Source organism: Camellia sinensis, chromosome 4 (genome assembly GCF_055761805.1).
Source record: "Camellia sinensis isolate YWXY chromosome 4, ASM5576180v1, whole genome shotgun sequence".
NCBI classification, from domain to species: domain Eukaryota; kingdom Viridiplantae; phylum Streptophyta; class Magnoliopsida; order Ericales; family Theaceae; genus Camellia; species Camellia sinensis.
This window is the reverse complement of record NC_138964.1, coordinates 191,934,937-191,956,762: the sequence shown is the minus strand read 5'-3', so window position 1 is coordinate 191,956,762 and position 21,826 is coordinate 191,934,937. Positions and strand designations below refer to the sequence as shown.

At 43.4% G+C, this 21,826-nt stretch overlaps 1 protein-coding gene across 1 annotated transcript; it reads right to left on the bottom strand.

The window, feature by feature from the left end:
- Positions 1-1,025: 1,025 nt before the first annotated feature.
- On the bottom strand, positions 1,026-14,741 carry LOC145789795 (uncharacterized). The gene is made up of 4 exons (XM_082867220.1): positions 3,049-14,741; positions 2,633-2,768; positions 1,794-2,545; positions 1,026-1,450 (listed from the first exon to the last, which is right to left on the bottom strand). The coding sequence occupies exons 3-4, from the start codon at positions 1,974-1,976 to the stop codon at positions 1,145-1,147; spliced, it is 489 nt and encodes a 162-aa protein (XP_082723346.1). The 5' UTR covers positions 1,977-2,545; positions 2,633-2,768; positions 3,049-14,741; the 3' UTR covers positions 1,026-1,144.
- Positions 14,742-21,826: the final 7,085 nt, after the last annotated feature.

Here is a 21,826-nt window from a genome sequence, read left to right as displayed (position 1 = left end):
AGGATGTTACATGTGATGTCTTTCAATAAGAATACTCTGATGAATAACTCAAATGATTCAGTTTCTTTTATAAATGCATGTTAATGTTATGGTTATTATGGGTTTATTTTGAGGCATAGTTGAGTCAGGTATTCTATCTTTCCCCCGTCGTCAACATACTTGCCAGAAGGGCACTCTACCCTCCAGAAGAAATAGCTGTGAGCTAACGGCATTGGGCATGAACCCGCAACTTCCTATTCATTCATTAATCACCTTGGGGAGGGACGAAAAATGAGAGAATAAAGAATAGAGAGGTGTAAGTTGAGAGAAAAGTGAGGAAAAGGGTTTTGAGAGAAAATCCGAGCTTGAGGGTCGAGTGATGTGAGAATCACAAATCAGAAAGGGTGGGAAACAATACCCAGGGAAACTGGCTCCTCGTGATCTGAGGTCCCCCGTCTTCGTTGACGCGTCTGTGTGTCGTGTCTTTTGATTTGTCGGTTTCATCCTTTGCTTTAGGTTTCTTCCGAGCGTGTCTCATTGTGTTTAGGTCATGTACTTTTTTGTCTTTCCCCGCTGTGTTCAGTTGTAGGCTCGATACCCCGGTTTGAAAAACCCTTATTCAATTTCAAAAATCATTTATACTCAGAATGTTGTGCCATTCTCTATATTTGAGCATGCTTCAACTCCAACCGATTCCGTCTTTGAGCCCCGTCTTGTCAAGATTGGGTTGTTCACTCAGGATTTGCTGTGTGCAGAATGAATCGAATGCTGTGTTATGGGCTGTATGCAGATTAATCTCCAACAGAGTAAAGGCTGTGTATGTCCAGAATCAGGTAGTGGGCTGCTTGGGCTATTTTGCCGTTGGCTGTTTAATTATCTGATTACCACAGTGCAAGTGCTCAATCATTCAGACAACAGATCAATTCCATTTACATTGAAGTGTAACATGATGGGATGCGATGCAATACATGAGATATGTAAATGTAACACTTTTTAAGAAAAAAATTTGTTCATTTCATAATCTTTTTCAAGTACAAAGTTTCAAGGAAAACAAAAATCTGCCTACCGCAGTACAAAGCATCCTAACTACCAACAAAAAAGGAAAAGTACAAGAAAGAGAAGAAAAACAACAAAAATCTGTATCCCTGTCCAGTGACTCCGAGGGCTAACGGTCTGTCCTAGTCCTCTTCCTGGACGAAGGTCCAGGAGCATCATTAGCATCGTCGTCAGAGCCCGAGCTAGTGCCGCCTCCGGTCTCCTCCTCCGATGACTCCGACTCTGCCTCTGCCTCCGCCTTCGACTCGTCATCCTCATCATCGTCATCATTAGGAACGGGAGCCCGCGAACTACTCCCAGCATAAGCGCGCCCCACCTTGGTACGGGGGAATACTCGGCCCTCCTCGTCTCTCCCTCGGGTAGGGACGGAAGGTCTAGCCGGAGCACCTCCTACCCCGGGAATCTGGAAGGGAGGCTGAAAAAGTACACAAAAGGGAAATGCATCAGTATACTGTGGACAGTTTATCAGTACAGAATGCAGAGTACAGTGTGTGAATGCCGTGAGCAGTTTATCAGTGCAGAATGCAGTGTATGAGTACAGTGTGTGAATGCTGTGGACAGTTTATCAGTGCAGAATGCAGTGTATGAGTACAGTGTGTGAATACCGTGAGCAGTTTATCAGTGCAGAGTACAGTGCATAAATACAGTGTATGCAGTGTATCGGACGCTGTGAGATCAGTGTATCAGGTGTTGTGTCGTGCATCAGATTACGTGAATCAGCTTGTGAGTGATTTGAGGCCGTGATCAGAAGAACATACCGGAATGCTGTAAAGGGCCAGGAGATCAAAGGTCCGCTGTAGCATCCCCATCATGGAGGCATTCATCTCCAATGACTGCCGGGTGTACTCAGAAGAAGCCTGCAAAATATCAGATGCATCAATATTCTGTGGAATATCAAATAAACTAAAATGAAATGACTGTACAAAAATGCAGTAATGCATATCGGAGGCAAGTCGGGGACACCGACAAACTCATGATCAGCCGGCGGAGGGGCGAAGGGGATCTGATAGGTCGCCCCGCCCTGCCCTCGGAAAGTCAATGAAGTAGGCAGAACAGGCCAACCGATCCCCCGTCCCCCCTGAACTCCGCCCCTGCCACGGACTCGGGCCCTCCTCGAAGCTCCAGCTCCAGCCCCCGCTTCTGTCCTCGCTGCTGGCGCCACGGGTCTAACTCCCTCAGCTCGACGGTCGACGCTCAGAGGCCGCATAAGATACATCTGTACGTACTCTCGGTAGTCGCCGATGCCTCTGAAGCAGGTCGCCTCCCAACCGATGGTATAGTCGGCCATCTGCTCAGTGGTGAGCCTCTCGGTCTCCCTCATATCCTCGGGAGGGTGAACCAGGACTATCTACTCCGGTAACCCTAGGGTCTGGCGTAAGAAACGCTCACCCAGGTACCAAGCCCGACAGACCGGGCCCTCCAGCAAGATCAGGAAACGCGAGGTCTCATCGGCGCCAGCAAACCGATCCCGCGTCACAGCTGGCAAAGGAGCCCAAGGCTGCCAGGTGATCTGAAAATGCAACACAGTTTGTTATCTACTGTTATTGAAATATGCAGTGGAAAGGCGAAGCTTAAATGGACTGCAAGTAAAACATACCTCCGCGGCCGTGATGGTGTCGAAGAAGCGGCGGAAGAAGCTGAAAGTCTCTCGCGGCCTCCGGGTGCATCTCCCGTCAAAGCGACGCGAAAAGGGGACGACCAGAGGGGTCTCTATGACCGGTATGGGTGCGAGCCTAGGAAAGTAGGCATAAACCCACAATTGCAAGGTAAATACCAGTGCATTTATAAGATAAAGCAGAATATAGAGTAAAAGCAGAAATAGCAGAGCCACGGGTTGTGCAGTGTATTGTGCAGAGTGTGCAGTGTGAGCAGTGTACAGTCAGTGTAAAGCAGAGTGTATGTGTGTGCCGTGTGTACAGTATACAGCAAGTATAAAGTAGACTACAGTGTGTGCAGTGTACAGAGTACAGAAAATATAGAAAAGCATAAATGAAAAGCGGAGAAGAAACGTACCTCCCAGACCCGCCAGTAGCCTCCGAGCAACTGTCCGCTGCCGCGGGAAGCCGAGCTCATGTATCCGTAGAGAGTGTCCAGAGCGGCGCCACCCCAGTCGTAATGCAAGATGCCTCGGACGTCCACCAGTGCGCTGAGCAGGCAGAGAGGCACGGTGTTCGCCCGGTCGGCGAAAATAGTCGTCCCAAACAAAAACATGAGGAAGCCGCGAGCGTACCTCTCCACGGCCTCCGGAGTCATCGGGGCTGCATCAACAAGGGTGGGCTGGACCCGGAATTGCACCTCGAACCAGGAATATCGGACGTAACCTGGGCGAGTGAGGGGTGGCACCTCACCGAGCAAGTAGATCTGCACGGCAGTCCACTCGTCCATGTCAATATCGAAAGGGATCGGATCACCCCCTACCCCGATGCCTGTAAGCAACGAGAAATCGTAAGGGGTCATCGTCATGTCCCCTGCCGCGGAGAGATGGAATGAATCGGTGGTGTCCCACTACCTCTCCACCAAAGCGGCGAGTAGAGGTCTGCACGTAGTAAGCCTGGAGAGTCCTCTGCAGAATGCGTCAAAACCCGCCTGGTCCACGATGCGACGGACCGCATCGGGAAGCTCGGCGTACCAGTCCCGGGCGCCGGTGTTCCCATACTCGCGAATGGTATGGGAATCTCCCTGTAAACAGAAAACAACAATTGCAAGGCAATATTCAAAATGCAGTTCTAAGAAGCATATAGATGTAGCATGCGTACAAGTTTGACAGATTTAAATAAATACCGGGTGCCGGTGTGCTTACAGTGAACTACAACGTGTGATGCGTCAGCATGTTTGGGTGGTTCAGAGCAGATGTAGCATGTGTGCAAGTTTGACAGGTTTAAACAAATGCCGGGTGCCGGTGTGCTTACAGTGAACTACAACGTGTGATGCGTCAGCGTGTTCGGATGGTTCAGTTCAGTATAGCATGTGTGCATATGTTCAGATTCAAGCAGATATCGGGTGCCGGTGTTTGCAGTGGAATACGGTGTGTGCCGTGTGTTGAGTGGTTCAAGGCTAGTGCAGTGTGTGTGCACGTGTGAGTCCTAAACAGATAATCAGTTGCAAGTGCATTTGCAATCAACTACAATATATAGAGTATCGACTGTAATCGGTTGTGGCAGTTGATAGTTAAGAAGTTCTACATTGCAGAAAGTAAAGCAGAGAAAGAGAGTTACCTCGGAAGCGTCGAAGGACAGGTGGGAGGTAGGCTCACGCAGTAATAGCTCGGGTGGCACTTGCCTCTCGAAACTCCTGAACTGGCGCAGTCCGTTTGGGGGCAGAACATGGATCGCCGGCCGGTAGGTCGCCGGGTCGAACGAGCGCTCGCTCAAGGGTAGGAGCTCGACCCCGGGATCCATCTCGTGATCCGGGGGAGTCCCACCGCGTGGAATGTCATCCGCCATATCAAGAATGATGAGAAAATAGCCGGAGGAAGGAAAACCGGGCTAGAATATGGAAAGTCAACCAAAAAGTCAACTCCCAAGAAGGCCGAAAATGACCGAAAAGGCCGGGATGTGAAAAGGGCACGGAAATCAAGAGAAAAGCGAGGGGAACAAACCCCAAAAAGGTGGGAACGGCAAAAGAGGCACCGAAACAAAGATTTGTTCGGTTGAAAATGTCCGAAATGCAAAGAAAATCGCGAATCCGACAACGAAACGGGCGTAGAACGCGAAGAAACGGAGGAAAGAGGAGAGGAGAGCACTCTAGAGAGAGAAAGTGTGGGTTTTCGGCGGAGAAGGAAGTGAAGAATAGGGTTTAGAAACCCTATTTTAAAACACCCGTGGTGAAATGTCGAATCTGGGCCGACTCAGGAACTTTTTGCCGGTCGGCAACATTTTGTGCCGGCCGGCAGAATATTGTGCCGATGGAATTATTTTGCAGCTGGTGGACAGCCGGTGTCTTCCCCTCCCGGCTGGTGGTGTTCCCACAGCCTTGTTCAGGCCATATGAGTAGTTTTTGGTCTTCATAGCTCAAGAAAGTGCAAGAAAGTGTATCTCCGACGCTCAACCGGCCTCCGTTGTGACCTCGGATCACGTCTTCTGTGCGTACAACTCGAATTCGTGCAAGGTGTATCCTTTTCGTATCCTTTTGGCTTTTACGAAATTCAAAAGTTGCCCCATGTGCATCGCGTATCAATCGCACTGTTTTGTGCATTGCATTTCACTCACGCTGTTTAGCGCATCGCACTGTTTTGTGCATTTCAAAATCACTCGCGCTGTTTAGCGTATCGCACTGTTTTGTGCATTTCAAAATCACTCGCGCTGTTTAGCGCATCGCACTGTTTTGTGCATTGCATTTCACTCGCGCTGTTTAGCGCATCGCACTGTTTTGTGCATTGCATTTCAATCGCGCTGTTTAGCGCATCGCACTGTTTTGTGCATTTCAAAATCACTCGCGCTCTTTAGCGCATCGCACTGTTTTGTGCATTGCATTTCACTCGCGCTGTTTAGCGCATCGCACTGTTTTGTGCATTGCATTTCAATCGCGCTGTTTAGCGCATCGCACTGTTTTGTGCACTTTAAAAAACCATCGCACTGTTTTGTGCATTGCATTTCAATCGCGCTATTTTGCGCACCGCATTGCACTGTTTTGTGCACCTTACTTGCATCTTGCATGTATCCTATCGCGCTATTTTACGCACCTCACTTGTACTTGTTAGTACATTGCATTGTTTTGAATATAAACCGGCTTCGCGTGGCGTATAAGCCCAATTGTATAAGTTTACATTCCGTGTGGCATGCGTGTCACACTTGTTTTGTTTTACATTCCGTGTGGCATGCGTGTCACACTTGCATCATTTTGCATCTTATGAGGCATGCGTGTCTCCTTTGTTTCATTTTGCATCCTATGAGGCATGCGTGTCTCATTTGTTTCATTTTGCATTTCGTGTGGCATGCGTGTCACACTTGCATCATCTTGCATCTTATGAGGCACGTGTGTCTCATTTGTATCATTTTACATTCCGTGTGGCATGCCTATCACACTTGCATCATCTTGCATCTTATGAGGCACGTGTGTCTCATTTGTATCATTTTACATTCCGTGTGGCATGCGTGTCACACTTGCATCATTTTGCATCTTATGAGGCACGTGTGTCTCATTTGTATCATTTTGCATCCTATGAGGCATGCATGTCTCATTTATATCATTTCGCATCGGCACGTGTGCCCCATTTCCATTAGCATGCGTGCCCCATCTTCATCGGCATGCGTGTCTCATTTCCATCGGCGTGCGTGCATCATTTCGCATCGGCACGTGTGCCTCATTTTCATCGACATGCGTGCCTCATTTCCATTGGCATGCGTGTCACATTTTCGTCGGCATGTGTGTCGTCATTTGCATTAGCATGCGTGCCTCATTTGCATTGTCTTACATTCCTTGCAACCTGCGTTGTCTTACTTTCATTTGCATTGTTATGCATGTTGCTAACGACATTGTACCTGTTGAGTTTGTTTTGTTTTCAGGCACGATATTGTATGTACGGTTCATTTGAGGCTGGAGCGACCAGATGAACCGCACAGGTATGTCTACGCGGTCTAGGAGACCTTAAATCCTTGGGAGGTGCGAAACCTCCGGTGCATTGATGTGTGCAGTTTACCTACATTGTTATGCATTCCTCGTGCAATCTACACGGTCTAGGAGACCTTAAATTCTTGGAAGGTACAAAACCTTCGGCACATTGATGTATGCAGCTCGGTTGCATTGCCATGCATATCTTAAGCCGCGTGTTGTCACGCGTTTCATGCAACATACATTTTATACATCATTTGCATTTCAAAAATAAAAAAACACATGCATTGTCATGCATACATTTTGCATCCCGGTCCAGGAGACCCTAAATCCTCTGAAGGTGCAATTCCTTTGGTGTTTGTCGTGCCCGAACGACTTTCGGTGGTCTGGTAAAGCCACCTGCCTATGTTTGCGGTGAGTTCCTAGAAGACCAACTGGGACGGTGGAAACTAGAGTTCGAACGGCTAATGCCTAGAACGCAAAGGTTCGGGAGTTCGGAGACTAAAGTCTGGTTTAAATACCCAGGGGTGTATCATCGGCTTGAAATCTGTATGGAAACCCCATAGATTGAGGCAGCATGTCGGCGCCTCAGTTCTGGATACTGAACCAACCTAGTATATCGCCCTGTTGGTAAGATAGGGAAAGTTGCAATCATAGTCGTTGCATCATAGTGCATTGTCATGCATTTCCATTATAGCTTGCATGCATCCATTGCATTTTCCCCAGTAGATCGCATCATACTGCATTGTCATGCATTTTGTAAATATCCATTCCATTGCATATTTGTAGATATTGCATTGTAGTTTGCATGCATTTATTGCATCACTTGCCATCTACGGCTTGCGCCTTTCCAGGTTGAGCTTGGTCTGGCATGTGCCCTTACTTTTCATGTTAAAACACAGTTCTGCATGTGTACGCGCCTATTCCACGCTGGTATGTTGGTTTGAGGGTTGCAACACCTTTTCTGTGTTAGACATGGCTCGTATGCGTACATGCCTTTCCTAGGCAAGATTTGGTTTGGCCTGCGTGCCATATCTATTGCATTATAGATCGCGTGCTTTCATTGCATCACCTTCCATTTATGGTTTGCACCTTTCCATGATTGAGCTTGGTCTGGTATGTGCCCATACTTCTCGTGTCGAAGCATAGTTCAGTGGACCGTTCTATGTTAGACGTGGCTTGTATGTGTACATGCCTTTCCTAGGCAAAATTTGGTTTGGCCCGCGTGCCATATCCATTTCATCTCCCCAGCATATCCATATATATATATATATATATATATATATTACATTGTAGTGTAATTTTTGCATCCAGCATTAGGATCATTGTCCTTTCTCCAGCGGGTCGTATCCCCACTTATGTCAATTCCCCCCAATACTTGTTCTTGTGTCTGTCTACGATGCTCATAGTTTAGTTGACCGTTCTATGGTAGACAGACTTGTTACCTCCATCAATCTATTTGACATAGGTGTGGTCTCGAACCACTCGTGATTGGATCGTGATTCAATTGCTTTGCATATAGTTTGCATTGTTTCAATTGCATTGCATTTTCATTTACATTATTTATACATTGTTTTGTATATATTGCATTATCATAAGTTATGCTCGGCGTCGTGCATTGTCTTGCATTTTGCCCCTGCCTTCGGGCGCATATCTTGTTTGTCTTGCATGTTTGTCTGAGTCTTCGGCCTTGTAAAAAATGGGTCGTCTCTGGGCTTTGACATTCACTCCCGTCATTGTTATGACTTTCGAGTTCTGTCAAAGAGGGGCAACTGTAGACACCCCATTTTTGACCGTCCTCAAGACTTGGACGTCACCGTTTGAACACTCGGTGATCACCCATGTTTGTGTTCGTTTGGAGTTCCCGGAGGTCTCGGCTACGCGCCCTGCCTCAGGACCTCCGAACTTGACTGTTTTGTGTCTGGTTTTGCACCAAACACTTGTGTTTCACCTTGGAGGGGCAGGGAATGCCTTGTGAGGCATCCCCACACACCACCAGCAGTGACTAGAGGTCACTGGCTGGTTTTTGCTGCCATCGGCACTTTTTGTTGCCGGTCGGCACTATTTGTTGCCGGTCGGCACTCCTTTTTGCCAAAATGGCATTTTTGGCCGGCCGACTACTGTGCATCTGCTTTTGCAGATATTTTATCACAGCTGTCTTGCTTTTATGGAGGGATCTCCCTCTTTGGAAGCTTGTCTTGTAAGCTTTACAAGACAAGAAGCTCTATAAGAGAGAGCCTTCTCTCTTGGCTTTAGGGTTAGACACTTGAGACACTTTAGATATTTTTAGACAGCCATTTTTAGGGTTTTGAGTTCTAGGGTTAGAAACCATACACTTTCTATCTCTATATCTCCCTCTTGTGTGTGTTAAAGTGCATTTGTGTCTTACTATTGCACACAAACACATAGTGTTTCACCTTCACTTAGCTACTGAGGTTCTAAGAGGTTGGTTTTGAAGTTTTGGAGCTGTTTTCAACCTAGAAGGAGCTGTTGGAGCACCATTGTTGAAGGGGTCTTCAAGGGTAACAATTTTGCCTCTTTATTCCCCAATCTTGCATTGTATTTCAACCTGTCTTAAAATTGTTTTTGAGCTTAGTGTATAATACAAAAAAGTTCTGTTTTTTAGTCCTCTTAATTGTTTATTAAGAGTGTTTTGTGGTTTGGGGGTGTTTGACCCCTCTTAGGCCTTGAAAGGCCTCATTTTGTGCTATTTTGTGCAAGTTTCGAGACTTTGGTGTTTGGGCCTCTTCACCACTGAAATCTTGAGGGATTTCAGTGGTGGAGATGGTGCCTTGAAGTCTCTAAAAGGGGAGGGCCACCCCTCTCCTTGTTGTCCTTGAAAGGGACCCTTTTTGGCCTCTTGAGAGAGTATCATGTTAGAGTGTGTATTGATCATGTCTTGGTTATTTTCCATGCTTATTATGCCATGATATAACCTTGTTGTGTGTTGGTTTTGGTACACCATGCATGCTTAGCATACCTACCATGTAATGCCTTGTTATTGCCTTAATGTGCCTTAGGTTGTTAGCCTTTGCTCGAGCATGTTTTAGGTCTCGTTTTGTGAAGCTTGTGTGCTTATTTTGCCATGCTAGAGGTCTGTCCATAGTTGTTTGGGTCGGCCATGGCACGCATTAGATACCCCCTTTGCATTTTGGCTTGTTGGCCTCAAGTGTGTGAGTATATAGCATGCATTACTTGCTTTATTCTAATGATTTATTATAGCATAATTTCAGACCTTATAGCATGCTTGCATGCTTACTTTAGATACCTCTTTGAAACTTTGAAAGCTTGTGTAGCATGTTCCATGTTTTGGCCATTATACATGCCTATGATTTTGAGCCACCTAGATGCCATCTAGGGGGTCCCCTTTGCATGGTCTAGGTCTGTCTTGAACCTATTTTAAGTCCTCTTAGCCTTATGAGGCTTGGTTGGCTTGGTCATGGTTCAAGCCCCTTTGACTTGCTTCAAGCACTTGGGCCATTTGTTGCATGTTTGGCTTGACTTGTTGCTTGGTTTGGCACCATGTTTTAACATGATTTTCAATGCTTATGTTGCATGCTATATGTCCATGATTACCTCCTTTCAAATGTGTTTGAGAGTTGTCCAATTTGTGCCTAAGTGTTGGCCTTTGATCATGTGTATGTGTGCATGTGTATTTGGTCCCTTATTATAGCACTATGGCCACAGTTTTAGGCCTATTTAGAGTTGCCTAAATCATGTATAAGTCCACCTTTTCATTAGTTTGCATTGCCTCATGTTTGCTTGTATGCTTACATAAGTGTCTTGCCATGCCATGTTGCATTCTTAGCTTGCATGCCTAGGTTGCATTGCATCTTGCATGCATACCTTATTCCTTGACTTGGTGATAGGAATTGGGCCTCGGCTCGTTTGTTTGGTTTGCATTTCATTTGACATGAAAGTTGCACACTTGATTCTTTGGGCCGTCATGCATGAAAATGCGTGATTGTCGGTCCGAGAATCGAGACACATGCCCTTTTGAGTCACAAACATGATAAGGGACATGATTGGTGCATATATGCCTTGAATTGTAATTCCATGCAAGTTCTGTCCTCTGCTGCTGTGAGTTGTAGGTTCTGCAGGCATTCTTTGCCGACCGGCAGTGTACATTGCCGACCGGCAATTATCCTTCTGCCGATAGCTTCATTTTGTGCCGGTGACCACATGCCACTGCCGGTGGTAATTCTACTCAGCCGGTGGTGAATCCCAGTATCCAGAGAAGCATCCTTGAGACTTTGGTAGTCTTCATAGGGGCAGAGCAGGGAAAATAGAGGCAGACTATGCATGGCGGTGCACTTCCGAGCAAGACCCGAGCACGCGCTGCATTTGGCTCTCCTCCCGAGGTAGTTTACTGTTTTCCCTAGCTTAGTTGGTTTGTTAATTAATTAGGCAATTTGTAATATTTAATTAGCTTGCGTAGTTAATTAATTTGTATTATTTATTCGGTCCCTCCGAGCGAGAGCAAATCTGTAATAAGTGTGGGTGAGTGTGTGTATGTCTTCCAATCCCCACTTCTTTCTTCCCTTTTATTTACCTGCTTTGATGGTTAGTATTAGGGCATGTTTAAATTAGCATACCTTATGCAATGCATGCGTGCATTCATACATTTGTCCTGCATGCACCTGGCTCGATACATCATGCTAACTGCATTTGTATTTCAAATTCCAAATTGAATACGTGCATCAATTGGTTGCATTTCACATGCCATGTTTACGTTAGCTGAGCCTACTCTAATTGCATCTTGCATGTGTTGCATTAGTCAACTTGACATGAACTAGGACACGCATGTTTGCTAACTAGTTTATTGTTTTGGCACGGAGTACGATGTAAGTATTTATGCTTTAGCATCTCGCATGCGTGTGAATGTTGCCATGACAACATGCTTACCATGTGGCTAAGTGCTTATATGAGATAAACTGTTTGAACGCCTATGGGTGAAGGTTGGATTGTTTGAGTTAGAAAAACTCGTTGAAATCCGTGTTTTAGCCTACTTGTGAGTAGCAAATTCCAAAGCGCTTTTCAAAACAAACGGATATGCAATGCTTGTTTCCAAATTAGGCAATCTAGTCTATACTTGTTTGCTGTGCGCATAATATAGTAATTCTAGGCTAATAAACGGAATAAGAACACATAAAGTTTTCAAAGACGGATATCACGATTAGTAGAGGCCGATCTTCGGATCGGGTGAGAGGGGGTGCTCATAGCTGACCTTCCCCGATCGTACCCAAGCTCGCGAGCCAAGACAACTCCGGTGATGACGGACATGTGGCCTTCGGCACCGAGTCAGGGTTTCCTAAATTCTCCCATAAAAATATTTAGGTGGCGACTCTGTATCTGGCAAAGCAGTCCATGTTTGGCACTTCTTTTCAAAAATCTGTTTCTCAAAACGATTTGTTAGATTTGGACTCTTTGGTTCAGATTAAGAACCGTGACACAAATCGAGTCCGAACTGTAGTGACCCCAAAACGAACAGAACGGGACTCGCCCTCCCGGGGCGTTCGGGGGACGTCTACAGCGACGCATGCAAAATGCAACTAGAAATAGGCTCGGCTATCCTAAAATGGCATATAAGATGCAGCAATTGATACATGTATTCAACTTGGAACTTGAAATACGATGCAGTTAGTATGATGGGCCGAGCCTGGTGCATGCAATGTAGATGAGTGTAGGCAAACGTGCAAAGCATAAGGATGTTAGACAGATGAATGGATGCAAACATGCAAAGCATAAGTATGCTAATTGAAACATGACCTAAAACTAACCAACAAAAGCGGGTAAGTAAAAGGGAGAAAGACGTGGGGTTGGAAGGCATGCACACACGCATGCACACTTATTACAAAATTGGCCCTCTCGACGGAGGGTCCGAATAAATAATACATACCGGCTAATTAACTAACTAACAAGCTAATTAATTATTACATAACCGAATTGAATAACTAGCTACAACTAATTATTACAACACTTAATTAATTAACAAATGAAAAACAACAAATAAAGCTGCTCCAGCTCTGTTCACAGAAGCGGAAGGGTATGCATGCTCGCATTCGGTTTCTCACCTCGAAACGCTCTCCGATTGCTCTTTACAGGCTCTGTCTGCAGGGTGTCCTCAAGGAATTCCTGCTGAACCTTACCAAAAACATGCTAGGGAGTGCATCAGTGGCCTGCCGGCCATGGGTAGCCACTGCCGACAAAAAATGAAAGGGTGCTGGCCAACAACAAGGCACTGCCGGCCACTGATGTGCTGGGACACCAAGCTGCAGTAGAGCACAAAACAGAGAAAATAGAGGGTCTCCCAAGGGTATGTACGCACTATGCCACCCCATATCACCTCAAAACATCAAGGGAGAGGCATAGTTGGATCCACGACCATCAAGCACGCATCCCGATGCATGATGGCCAAAGATCTAACTTGTGCAAATCAATATGAAATGAATGCACAAGAAAAACACACAAGTGCCTAGAACTCTATCATGGATCATCAAGAGTGTCGGGGACCGAGAATTGAGATACGTTTCATCACTTGAAGTATTAAACGCCACTCATTTCTAGTGCTCGGATTAACACATCCAAACGACAATGCAAAACAAGCATGGCAAACATGCAATGCAACTTAAGCATGCAAACATGTAATGCAATAACTCAAGCATGCAACAAGTATATGAGCATGATGCAATGCAACCGATATGCAATAGGCATACAATCCTAAACATGCAAACATGCATAACATGCAACAGCATGTAAAATGAAGCCGACATGTAACAACATGCAAGACAAGCATGCAACAATATGCAAAGACGGACTTAAACCAAAATGGATAGCTCTCGAATAGGCCCAAATCAGTGGCCAAAAGTGATGAATTGATAGCATGAAAAGCATGAAAAGACAAGGCAAACATGCATGCCAATTGGCTTAAGGATTAAGGCACAAAGATGCAACTCTTAAGCACACTTAAAGAGTGACAAGCATGGAAGTATGACAATACTACATCCTCTGAAATCTCATGTAAATTGATGTCAAATCAACTAAGCAATGCAAGCATAGCATGTTAGAAAGCTCAAAGCTTGAAACTAATAAAGGGACTTAAGCCATGGCCATGCAAGGCAAGCCCCAAAGGGCTAAGGGAACCTAAAATAGTCCCAAGGTAGGTCCAAACAAGACCAAAACAAGCTCAAAGCTAGCCAACATAGGCTAGGACACAAGGCCAAGAATATGGAGCATGAAAGGCTATAAAAGAGGCAATGCACTACACCTATTAAAACCAAACATGGCATGACTTGGACAGCATAAAACGGAGTTACATCATGGTATAACAAGACCAAAAATGCACTGGTATGATGAGCCAAAGGCTTAGGCTTAATGGCATGCACAATGATCCATTCATGGGGCATAAAGAGCCAAACCTCCAAGGCATTCAAAGCATGTCAAATGCAGGTATATGACCACATTTCATGGACTGAAATAACATGTAAAATGATGGCAAAGCATGCAAACATCACATGTATGGCATGGTAGGGGCCTCAAAACCCAAGGCTAGCCTAAGTATTTACACTATAGCTATACAAAACATGAGTGATATGGCCATGGTAGCACAAAACAGTGTTAGAACACCTCAAAATAAGAACAAAATCATGCTGGAGCAAAGCCAAAATATGCTAGGATGATGAGTAAAAGCATCATGCACATAAAGCTAGTAAGCAAGATTTGTTCTACAAGTATATGGAGCATGCAAAATACGACTGAATCAGCAAAAGATAGAGTCATGACGTGCCAAATGATGACCAAATACATGTTGAAATAGGCTGAACATAAGCTAGGATGACATGCTAAAGCAAGAAGCATATAAAGCTAGTTTATGAGATTTACACTACAAGTGTATTATACATGCATGGAATGACAAAACCAACCCAAAAAAGATCTAAGGCATGGTAAAACATCACCAAAAACCTACTGAAATAGACTCAACACAAGCTAAGCAAACATGCTACTTTGATGAGCTACAAATGGGATTACACTACACATACAAGATGCATACAAAAGGTGACCAAACCAGCCATGGGCAGAGCCAAGGCAGGTCCTAAAAGTCACAAAAAAGGGCCTGAACCAAGCCTCAAAAGTACAGAGAGGTATGCTCCTTTGGAAGGCCAAAAATGTAAGCAAACAAAAACCAAAAGAGAGGGGGCCACCCCCTCTGATTTGAGGCCTCAAAGTGGGGGCCGGCAGTGCACCAAGAAGCATATTCTGAAAGGACCAAGTCATGGTCCAAGAATGGGGCAGAAAGGATACAGGGTTTGGAAAGCTCAAACCTGTGACGTTCCGCCGCAAAAGTCGAATACCCGACGAGCAAATCGAACTTGTGTCCGGATGTACCTACAAGCACAACAGAGTCTTGAGGACGGTAAAAAATGGGGTGTCTACATGCGGTGTCTTCATTAAGTGAATAATTCAAATCGTAAGATATCTTCACCTATGCATAAGGCTACCAAGTGAACAAAGAATCATCATCTGATATTTTGAAAATGGTGGGAGAATGTTGGGAAATTTTCAAAATGAGTTTTCAAAATTTATTGTTTAGTTTTGGGTGTTTTCAAAACCTTCCATGTTTTTCTTTGGAAAGCATGAAATAAGCTTGGGGACTTTGTCCCATATTGGAAAGAAAGCAAAACATGGAGCACTTAATAAAGTGCTACATGGAATATTCCTTTGAATATGGAAATGTGAGGTAAGAGCTAGTGTGCATGCACTCACACCACAAGGATGGTGCTTCACACCATCCGTACACGCACACACTCGAGCGTGGCTCATGTAGTGGGCTGTGTGGTGTTTGACGGTGCACTTTGCACTTAACAAGGCGCCATGAGGGCCCTTTTCTATTTGTATCAGATAAGTTGGAGCGATGACGTGGCATGACTGACGTGGAATACAATTAGCTCCATGTGGCAGTGACGTGGAGTCCATTGGCGATGAGTCAACCAACTGATCGAACGGTTGTGTGTTTGATCTAGAGCAGTTTGCTCATATCGATTTTACGGATGAGATGGCACTCGATTGTGATCAGGTATGATCAATTAATGTATCTATTCAGTGTAAGAATGATCTGCACCATAGATCGTCGATCCAACGGTCAGATCTGATCAGATGCGATCAAGGGACATGACCATTCGAGCAGGTGCATCAAGACCTATAAATAGGTTGCGAAATCAGCCATTTCAATTATCCAAAATTCAAAAATCATTCTTGGAATTCTCTCTCTCCCTCTTGATTTAGAGTTTTCAATCAAGAGTTTCTTAAGCAAGTTTATGCTTTTCTTACTGGTAATCCAATTCTACAGACTTGATTATCAATGTCTTGGCTTTCTTGATTATATCAAGAGTATTTTGATTTACTGTCGTTAGTGCAGATGCTGGTAGACTTGATCTTTAGATCAGGCTTCATTGTATCCTGGAGGCAAATTTGCTGTAACCCCTTGTACTCCTTTTGGTAAGTTTAAATATTGTCTTTAGGAAAGTGACTAAGCAACGTGACTTTTAGCACCAAATTTTTGTTCTATATAGACAAGATCATCACCAAGTTTTGAACACCCAAAGACTACCAACTGAAGAATTCAAGACGAATTGTTCCAACAATCTAAAGACAATATTTAGATATGGTGATGTCTATTCAGAAAATGACTCAAGATTTCATGAAACTTGACCATTTTGATGGCAGAAATTTCCGATGCTGGCAAAAGAAGATGCACTTTTTGCTCACCACTCTCAAAGTGGTCTATGTGCTGACTACTCCCTATCCGACAGAGCAAGAAGACAAGACTATGGAGCAAACTTGTACTAGAACCAGGTTACTACTTGTACTAGAACCAGGTTACTTCACCAAGTGGGCTGAAGTTGAACCCCTTGCAAAAATTCGGGACATTGATGTCAAGAACTTCATATGGAAGAACATCATCACCATATTTGGGATCCCAAAAGCAATAATTGTAGATAATGGTACACAATTTGACAGTAAGCTAATCGAGACCTTCTGTGCAAAGTACAAGATCAAAAATTATTACTCTACTCCAAGCTTTCCTCAGAGTAATGGTCAAGCAGAAGCATCCAATAAGGTCATCTTGGATAGGACCAAGAAGAGGCTGGAAGCAGCAAAGGGAAAATGGGTGGATGAGTTGCCTAGTGTACTCTGGGCATATCGGACGATGCCGAGAAGATCAACTAGGGAATCCCCATTTGCCATGGCTTTTGGCACAGAGGCAGTAATCCCATCAGAGGTCGACATCCCAGGGATTAGAACCCAAGGAATGGAGAATGCGACTAATGATGCATTCTTAGCCCGAGATCTGGACCTACTAGAAGAAAGAAGGGAGAAAGCAGCAATTCAGCTGGGGGCATACTAGCAGCAGCTTGCCAAGGCTTACAACATAAAGGTTAACCCACGAGAGTTCCAAGTTGGGGACCTCGTCCTAAGAAAGGACATCGGTAACAAGAAAGATCAGAGAGAGGGCAAGCTTGGCCCAAACTAGGAGGGACCTTATAGAATCATCTCGGTCCTGGGCAATGGGGCATATAGGCTTGATGTCACGACCAAAACCTGCCCCTATAGGTTTAACATCGTAACCGGTCAGTAATCCTTGGATTACCGAAGGCCTCTGAACAGATTAACAATATTAAGGGGCTAGCGGAAGCAAATACATAAATATAGTTGTCCAATGAGCTGTGCTGACTTATATGAAACGGGATATTTAAAAACTTTATATACATAACCGGTAATCATACATTATACCCACACACATTGCAGTATTTTAAGTACAGCCAACGACATCAAATCAGGTCTTAAATAAACAGAAACCACAGAACTTAAACACAGGACGCTTCGAGAACCTCCACGTGAGGCACAATGGTTGGCTGACAATAGAACACAGATCCAGACAAAAGCCTTCAGGCTCGGGCTCCAGAATGCTCACCTATACATATATATACACATAATGAGCTAAAGCCCAATGAATAACATTAAGGTAAAGGGTTTAGTGAACGAAATCCGAATATATCATAAGCAGAAAATAGAACAGAGCATAATCATTCTCATATCAGAACATAATAATGGTACATCCCATAGAACACATCACAGAATGTCTTCCGACTAGAGTAATCGGTTTCGGATACCGATTAAACACATATCACCACAACGAAGTGGCTAACGAGATCTCGTAATTACTTGTATGTCATAGACCCGCATTTTCATGCCGTCCCCCATGACTTGGGACTATCTATGGATGCCATAATAGATTTCAAACTTGGAATATTCGTTCACGAAAGCAGATATCATTTCAGAAATCAGAACTTATCATATTTCATTTGGAACGTAATTCATATGAACGTATCTTTATAATAACGTTACTCACAGTGGTTCTTGCAAACGGTCAATCGATCCTCAGACGTTGACCTACAAACACAATGGCACATAACACTAACAGATCTTATCATTACACAAGTACTTGGCCACCACGGCTTAGCTTACATTACGTTGGTTCTTGTTAATTCTTAGCTCATTGCTTAAAACACACCTACTTGCATTCCCTTAACTTAGTACATTCATTCCTTAGTGTGTTTCTAATCCATAACCTTATTACTATGGCTTAAGTAAGGCTCAGGAATGCCTAAGATGCAATGAGGATGCCAAAACATGCATTGGGACACTTAGGCAAAATTTCTGAAAATGAGGTCCCCGCTCAAGCATAGCTTTCCTCGCTCGAGCGGACATGCAAAATGAGAGGGGTCGCTCGAGCGTGACTTCCTTCGCTCGAGCGACCTGCAAACTTGGAAAAAGTATTGGTTGGTCGTAATCCATGCTCGAGCTACAACTCCCATGTTGGAGCGGATCGATAACATGCAAAGGGTTCGCTCGAGCGTCTAAGTGGTCGCTCGAGCCGCTGAGAGCTCGCATTCTCCGCTCGAGTGCAGGTTTCCTCGCTCGAGCGGACTGTGAAATTCTGGGTTTCCAAAAACAGAGTTCTGAGCTTCAAAATGCAATTCAATGGCTACACTCATGCACAGCTTGATCAAAACACTTGGAAAACTTTTTTAAAACACACATATATGATCATTTTCAAACTTTTAGCTCAAAACTCATGGATTTAGCAAATTTGAACTTAAAAGCTCATGCATGAAAGATTTTCAACTATTTTCTTGATTTCTTCAAAACATGCAAATGGTTGGTATGAATCCATGAATTTCCAAAACATTATGCAAGATATGAACTCACATGCTTGCAATGACTTCAAAACTCTAACTCAAAATGATGGAACCAAAAGGTTAATCTCCAAGAATGCACATGCAAGACATCTACAAGCCCAAAGACCCACTTCTCTTGCTAATTTCATGAAAATGGTTCAAAGATGTGTTGAAATCATGATGCATGGAAGTTAGCTGCAGAGAATATGCTCAAGACTCTTACCTAGAGCTTTGATTTCAAACAATAAGAGATGGACTTCCCTTAGCTCTGTTCTTCTCCTTCAAACCACACAAATGTAGAGCTTTCTCTCTCTAGAGTGAGCTATCCCCCCCTCTCTCTCTCTAAGGTGAACTCTTTGCTCAAAGAAGTAGAAAGTACAAGAAGAATGTTACCTACATTCCCTCACATTTCAGCAGATATACACAACACTCACAAACCCTCACATCCGAATGAATAACACGTGCACACACATGCACTACTCCAACACGCTCACAAGAATTTATCCTCTACACTCAACACCATCACATGCCTCGGTACAACATACACTTAATCACATCTTGAATCATGAATAAGAGTAGATTAGGCATAAATCATGCATCCTCTTATTAAACACAAGTAACCTAAATTAATTATGGTTAGCACATGACTCAGTTAACCCCAAACCGTTCTAATTAAGGCTTAATTCAATCACATGTGATTTTACAGAAGTGAATCATTTTTTTAAATTAAACTCACCATAGTGTTCTAAAAATTCTAATTAGTCCAACCATGCGGTCAATTCCCATTTCTGACATCAATCGAGCCATCAAATTAATATTCTAAGCAGAAGTTGCAACAGATATTACTATGATTAACAGATAGAAAATCGAATAGCATGCAAAAATACACAATTAACATATAATTATTTTAATCACTTGATTAGTACCCTTAATCACGGATTAGTAATTAATCATGGATCGGGGTTGTTACAGTCTCCCCATCTTGAAAAGTTTGGTCCTCCAAACTTAAGTTATCTTATATCAAAAGAAATGATGTTCATTGAAAATATAACTGCAATTCTTTATAAAACAGAAGCATAACCCTATTCATCATTATGCTCATAACCCAATCTCGACCTTAGCTTCGTACAGAAACAGAATCATAAATCATATACAGAGATTAGGGTTCGTATCGAAACAGAGTCTTATACACATCCAAATTTTAATCAGAAATAAATTCATATACATGTTCATATTCACATTCTTGTCCAGATCATACACAGATGTCACAAGTCCGGCTTAGACATACGTGATGCATTCATTAGCACTAACAAATCCGATGACTCATAAAGGGACCTGATGACCCATGAAGGGACCTGATGACCCATAAAGGGACGCATGTTATATGATGCTAAGGATGCCACAAATACATATCACAAATTGGACAATCATCTAGCATACAACACATAGCATTTCAGAAGTCACACAGAAAATAAATATAGTTGGATATAGCTTTATTAAGTTATCACTCTCATTACTTATGTCAAGTACTTATGGGACGTCATAGATTCACATTGTTTCCCATTATTAAGTCACAGAGACTTGATTTACTCACTCCCGAGTCATCCATCCGGTCCTTGTTCGATTTGGTTTTCAATTCGATAATCTTATTACAGTTAATCCAGGTCATTCTGATGTTGTCATTCATATACCATTCATCAGCCTCAGTTTCCACAGATTCAATCGTACTATGTGTCAATACAGAAACAGTCATACTAATTGCATGACCTCCCAGGTAATCAGAGTTTATAATCGAACCAGTCTGCTCTCAATAAATTCCATCAATTCTCACAGTCACATTAGAGTCATGTATCATAGTAGTTCATGTCAAAGTGTTTCAGGTCATATACAATGTGTTTCCTCCCAATAATTCTATAGGTAAATGCACAGGCATGCAGTTATTCACATCGTGAGGTAGGCATTACAGTCAGTACAGCAATTTCCCAATGAGTTTTTCATGTAAGCATAAGGTACACAATGGTGTATCACATAAAGTTTCCCGGTGGTACACAATAGCAGATTGTTATACAGAAGTTTCAAATCAGTCGTACAGTCGCTAAAGTACAGGCTCACTAGTCGAGTCAAACAGTCTTGTCAATTATTAACAATCGTAGTTCACAATTTAGAGTTTATCGCTCAAAGTCCTTACTTAATTGCACAATCCCAGAGTCATAATCCCAACGGTCAAGTTATCAACAAATAATCATATCAATCATTCTGGGAAACGGTATAGTCATATATATATATATATATACATGTCCAAAGCCTAATAACATTCCCAATACAGATTCACGAGGTCTATGTACAGATGAACACAAAATAGTTTCCCCAGATACAATAGTTAAGGCAACAAGTCATAAGTCTACCCAGTCTAGATACAAATGCGGCAGACACAAGAGTGTGTCGAGTTCAATTAATTAACATCCCACGCAAAGGTATAGGCATATGTAAATCCAAACATGTTCCATATCCAGTCAATAATAGTGTGTCTCCCTATTTAACAGTTTGAGCATAGTTCAACAGGTCAGTCAGGATAGTTCATATCAACCAGTAAGTCTCTAAGTGTTCATTAACCACGATTCAATCCCATCAATTCTAATAGTATTACAAGCGTGGAAACATGAAAACAGGTACAAGTCCAAAAACAATTATCATTTAGGCATTCGTTCACAATTCATAAGCAAAAGTTCGTTCTTCCAAACTGACATAGGTTCTCAATTTCAGAAGTTCCGTACGTGGCTGATTGATGTATATAAATTGAGACCACGGGTCTACTCATTCGATGATGTCAGTCAATATATAACAGTTCAGTTCAAGTCGTGGTCGTACAGATTTCTCAAACTATAGTCAATCATGATGTGTTCCCATGTTCAATAGTTCTAGCATAGCTCAAAGGTCATACCTAACAGTTCATATTAAATTTTACAATACGGTATAAGAATTTAACCCAGAAAGTTCTCCTG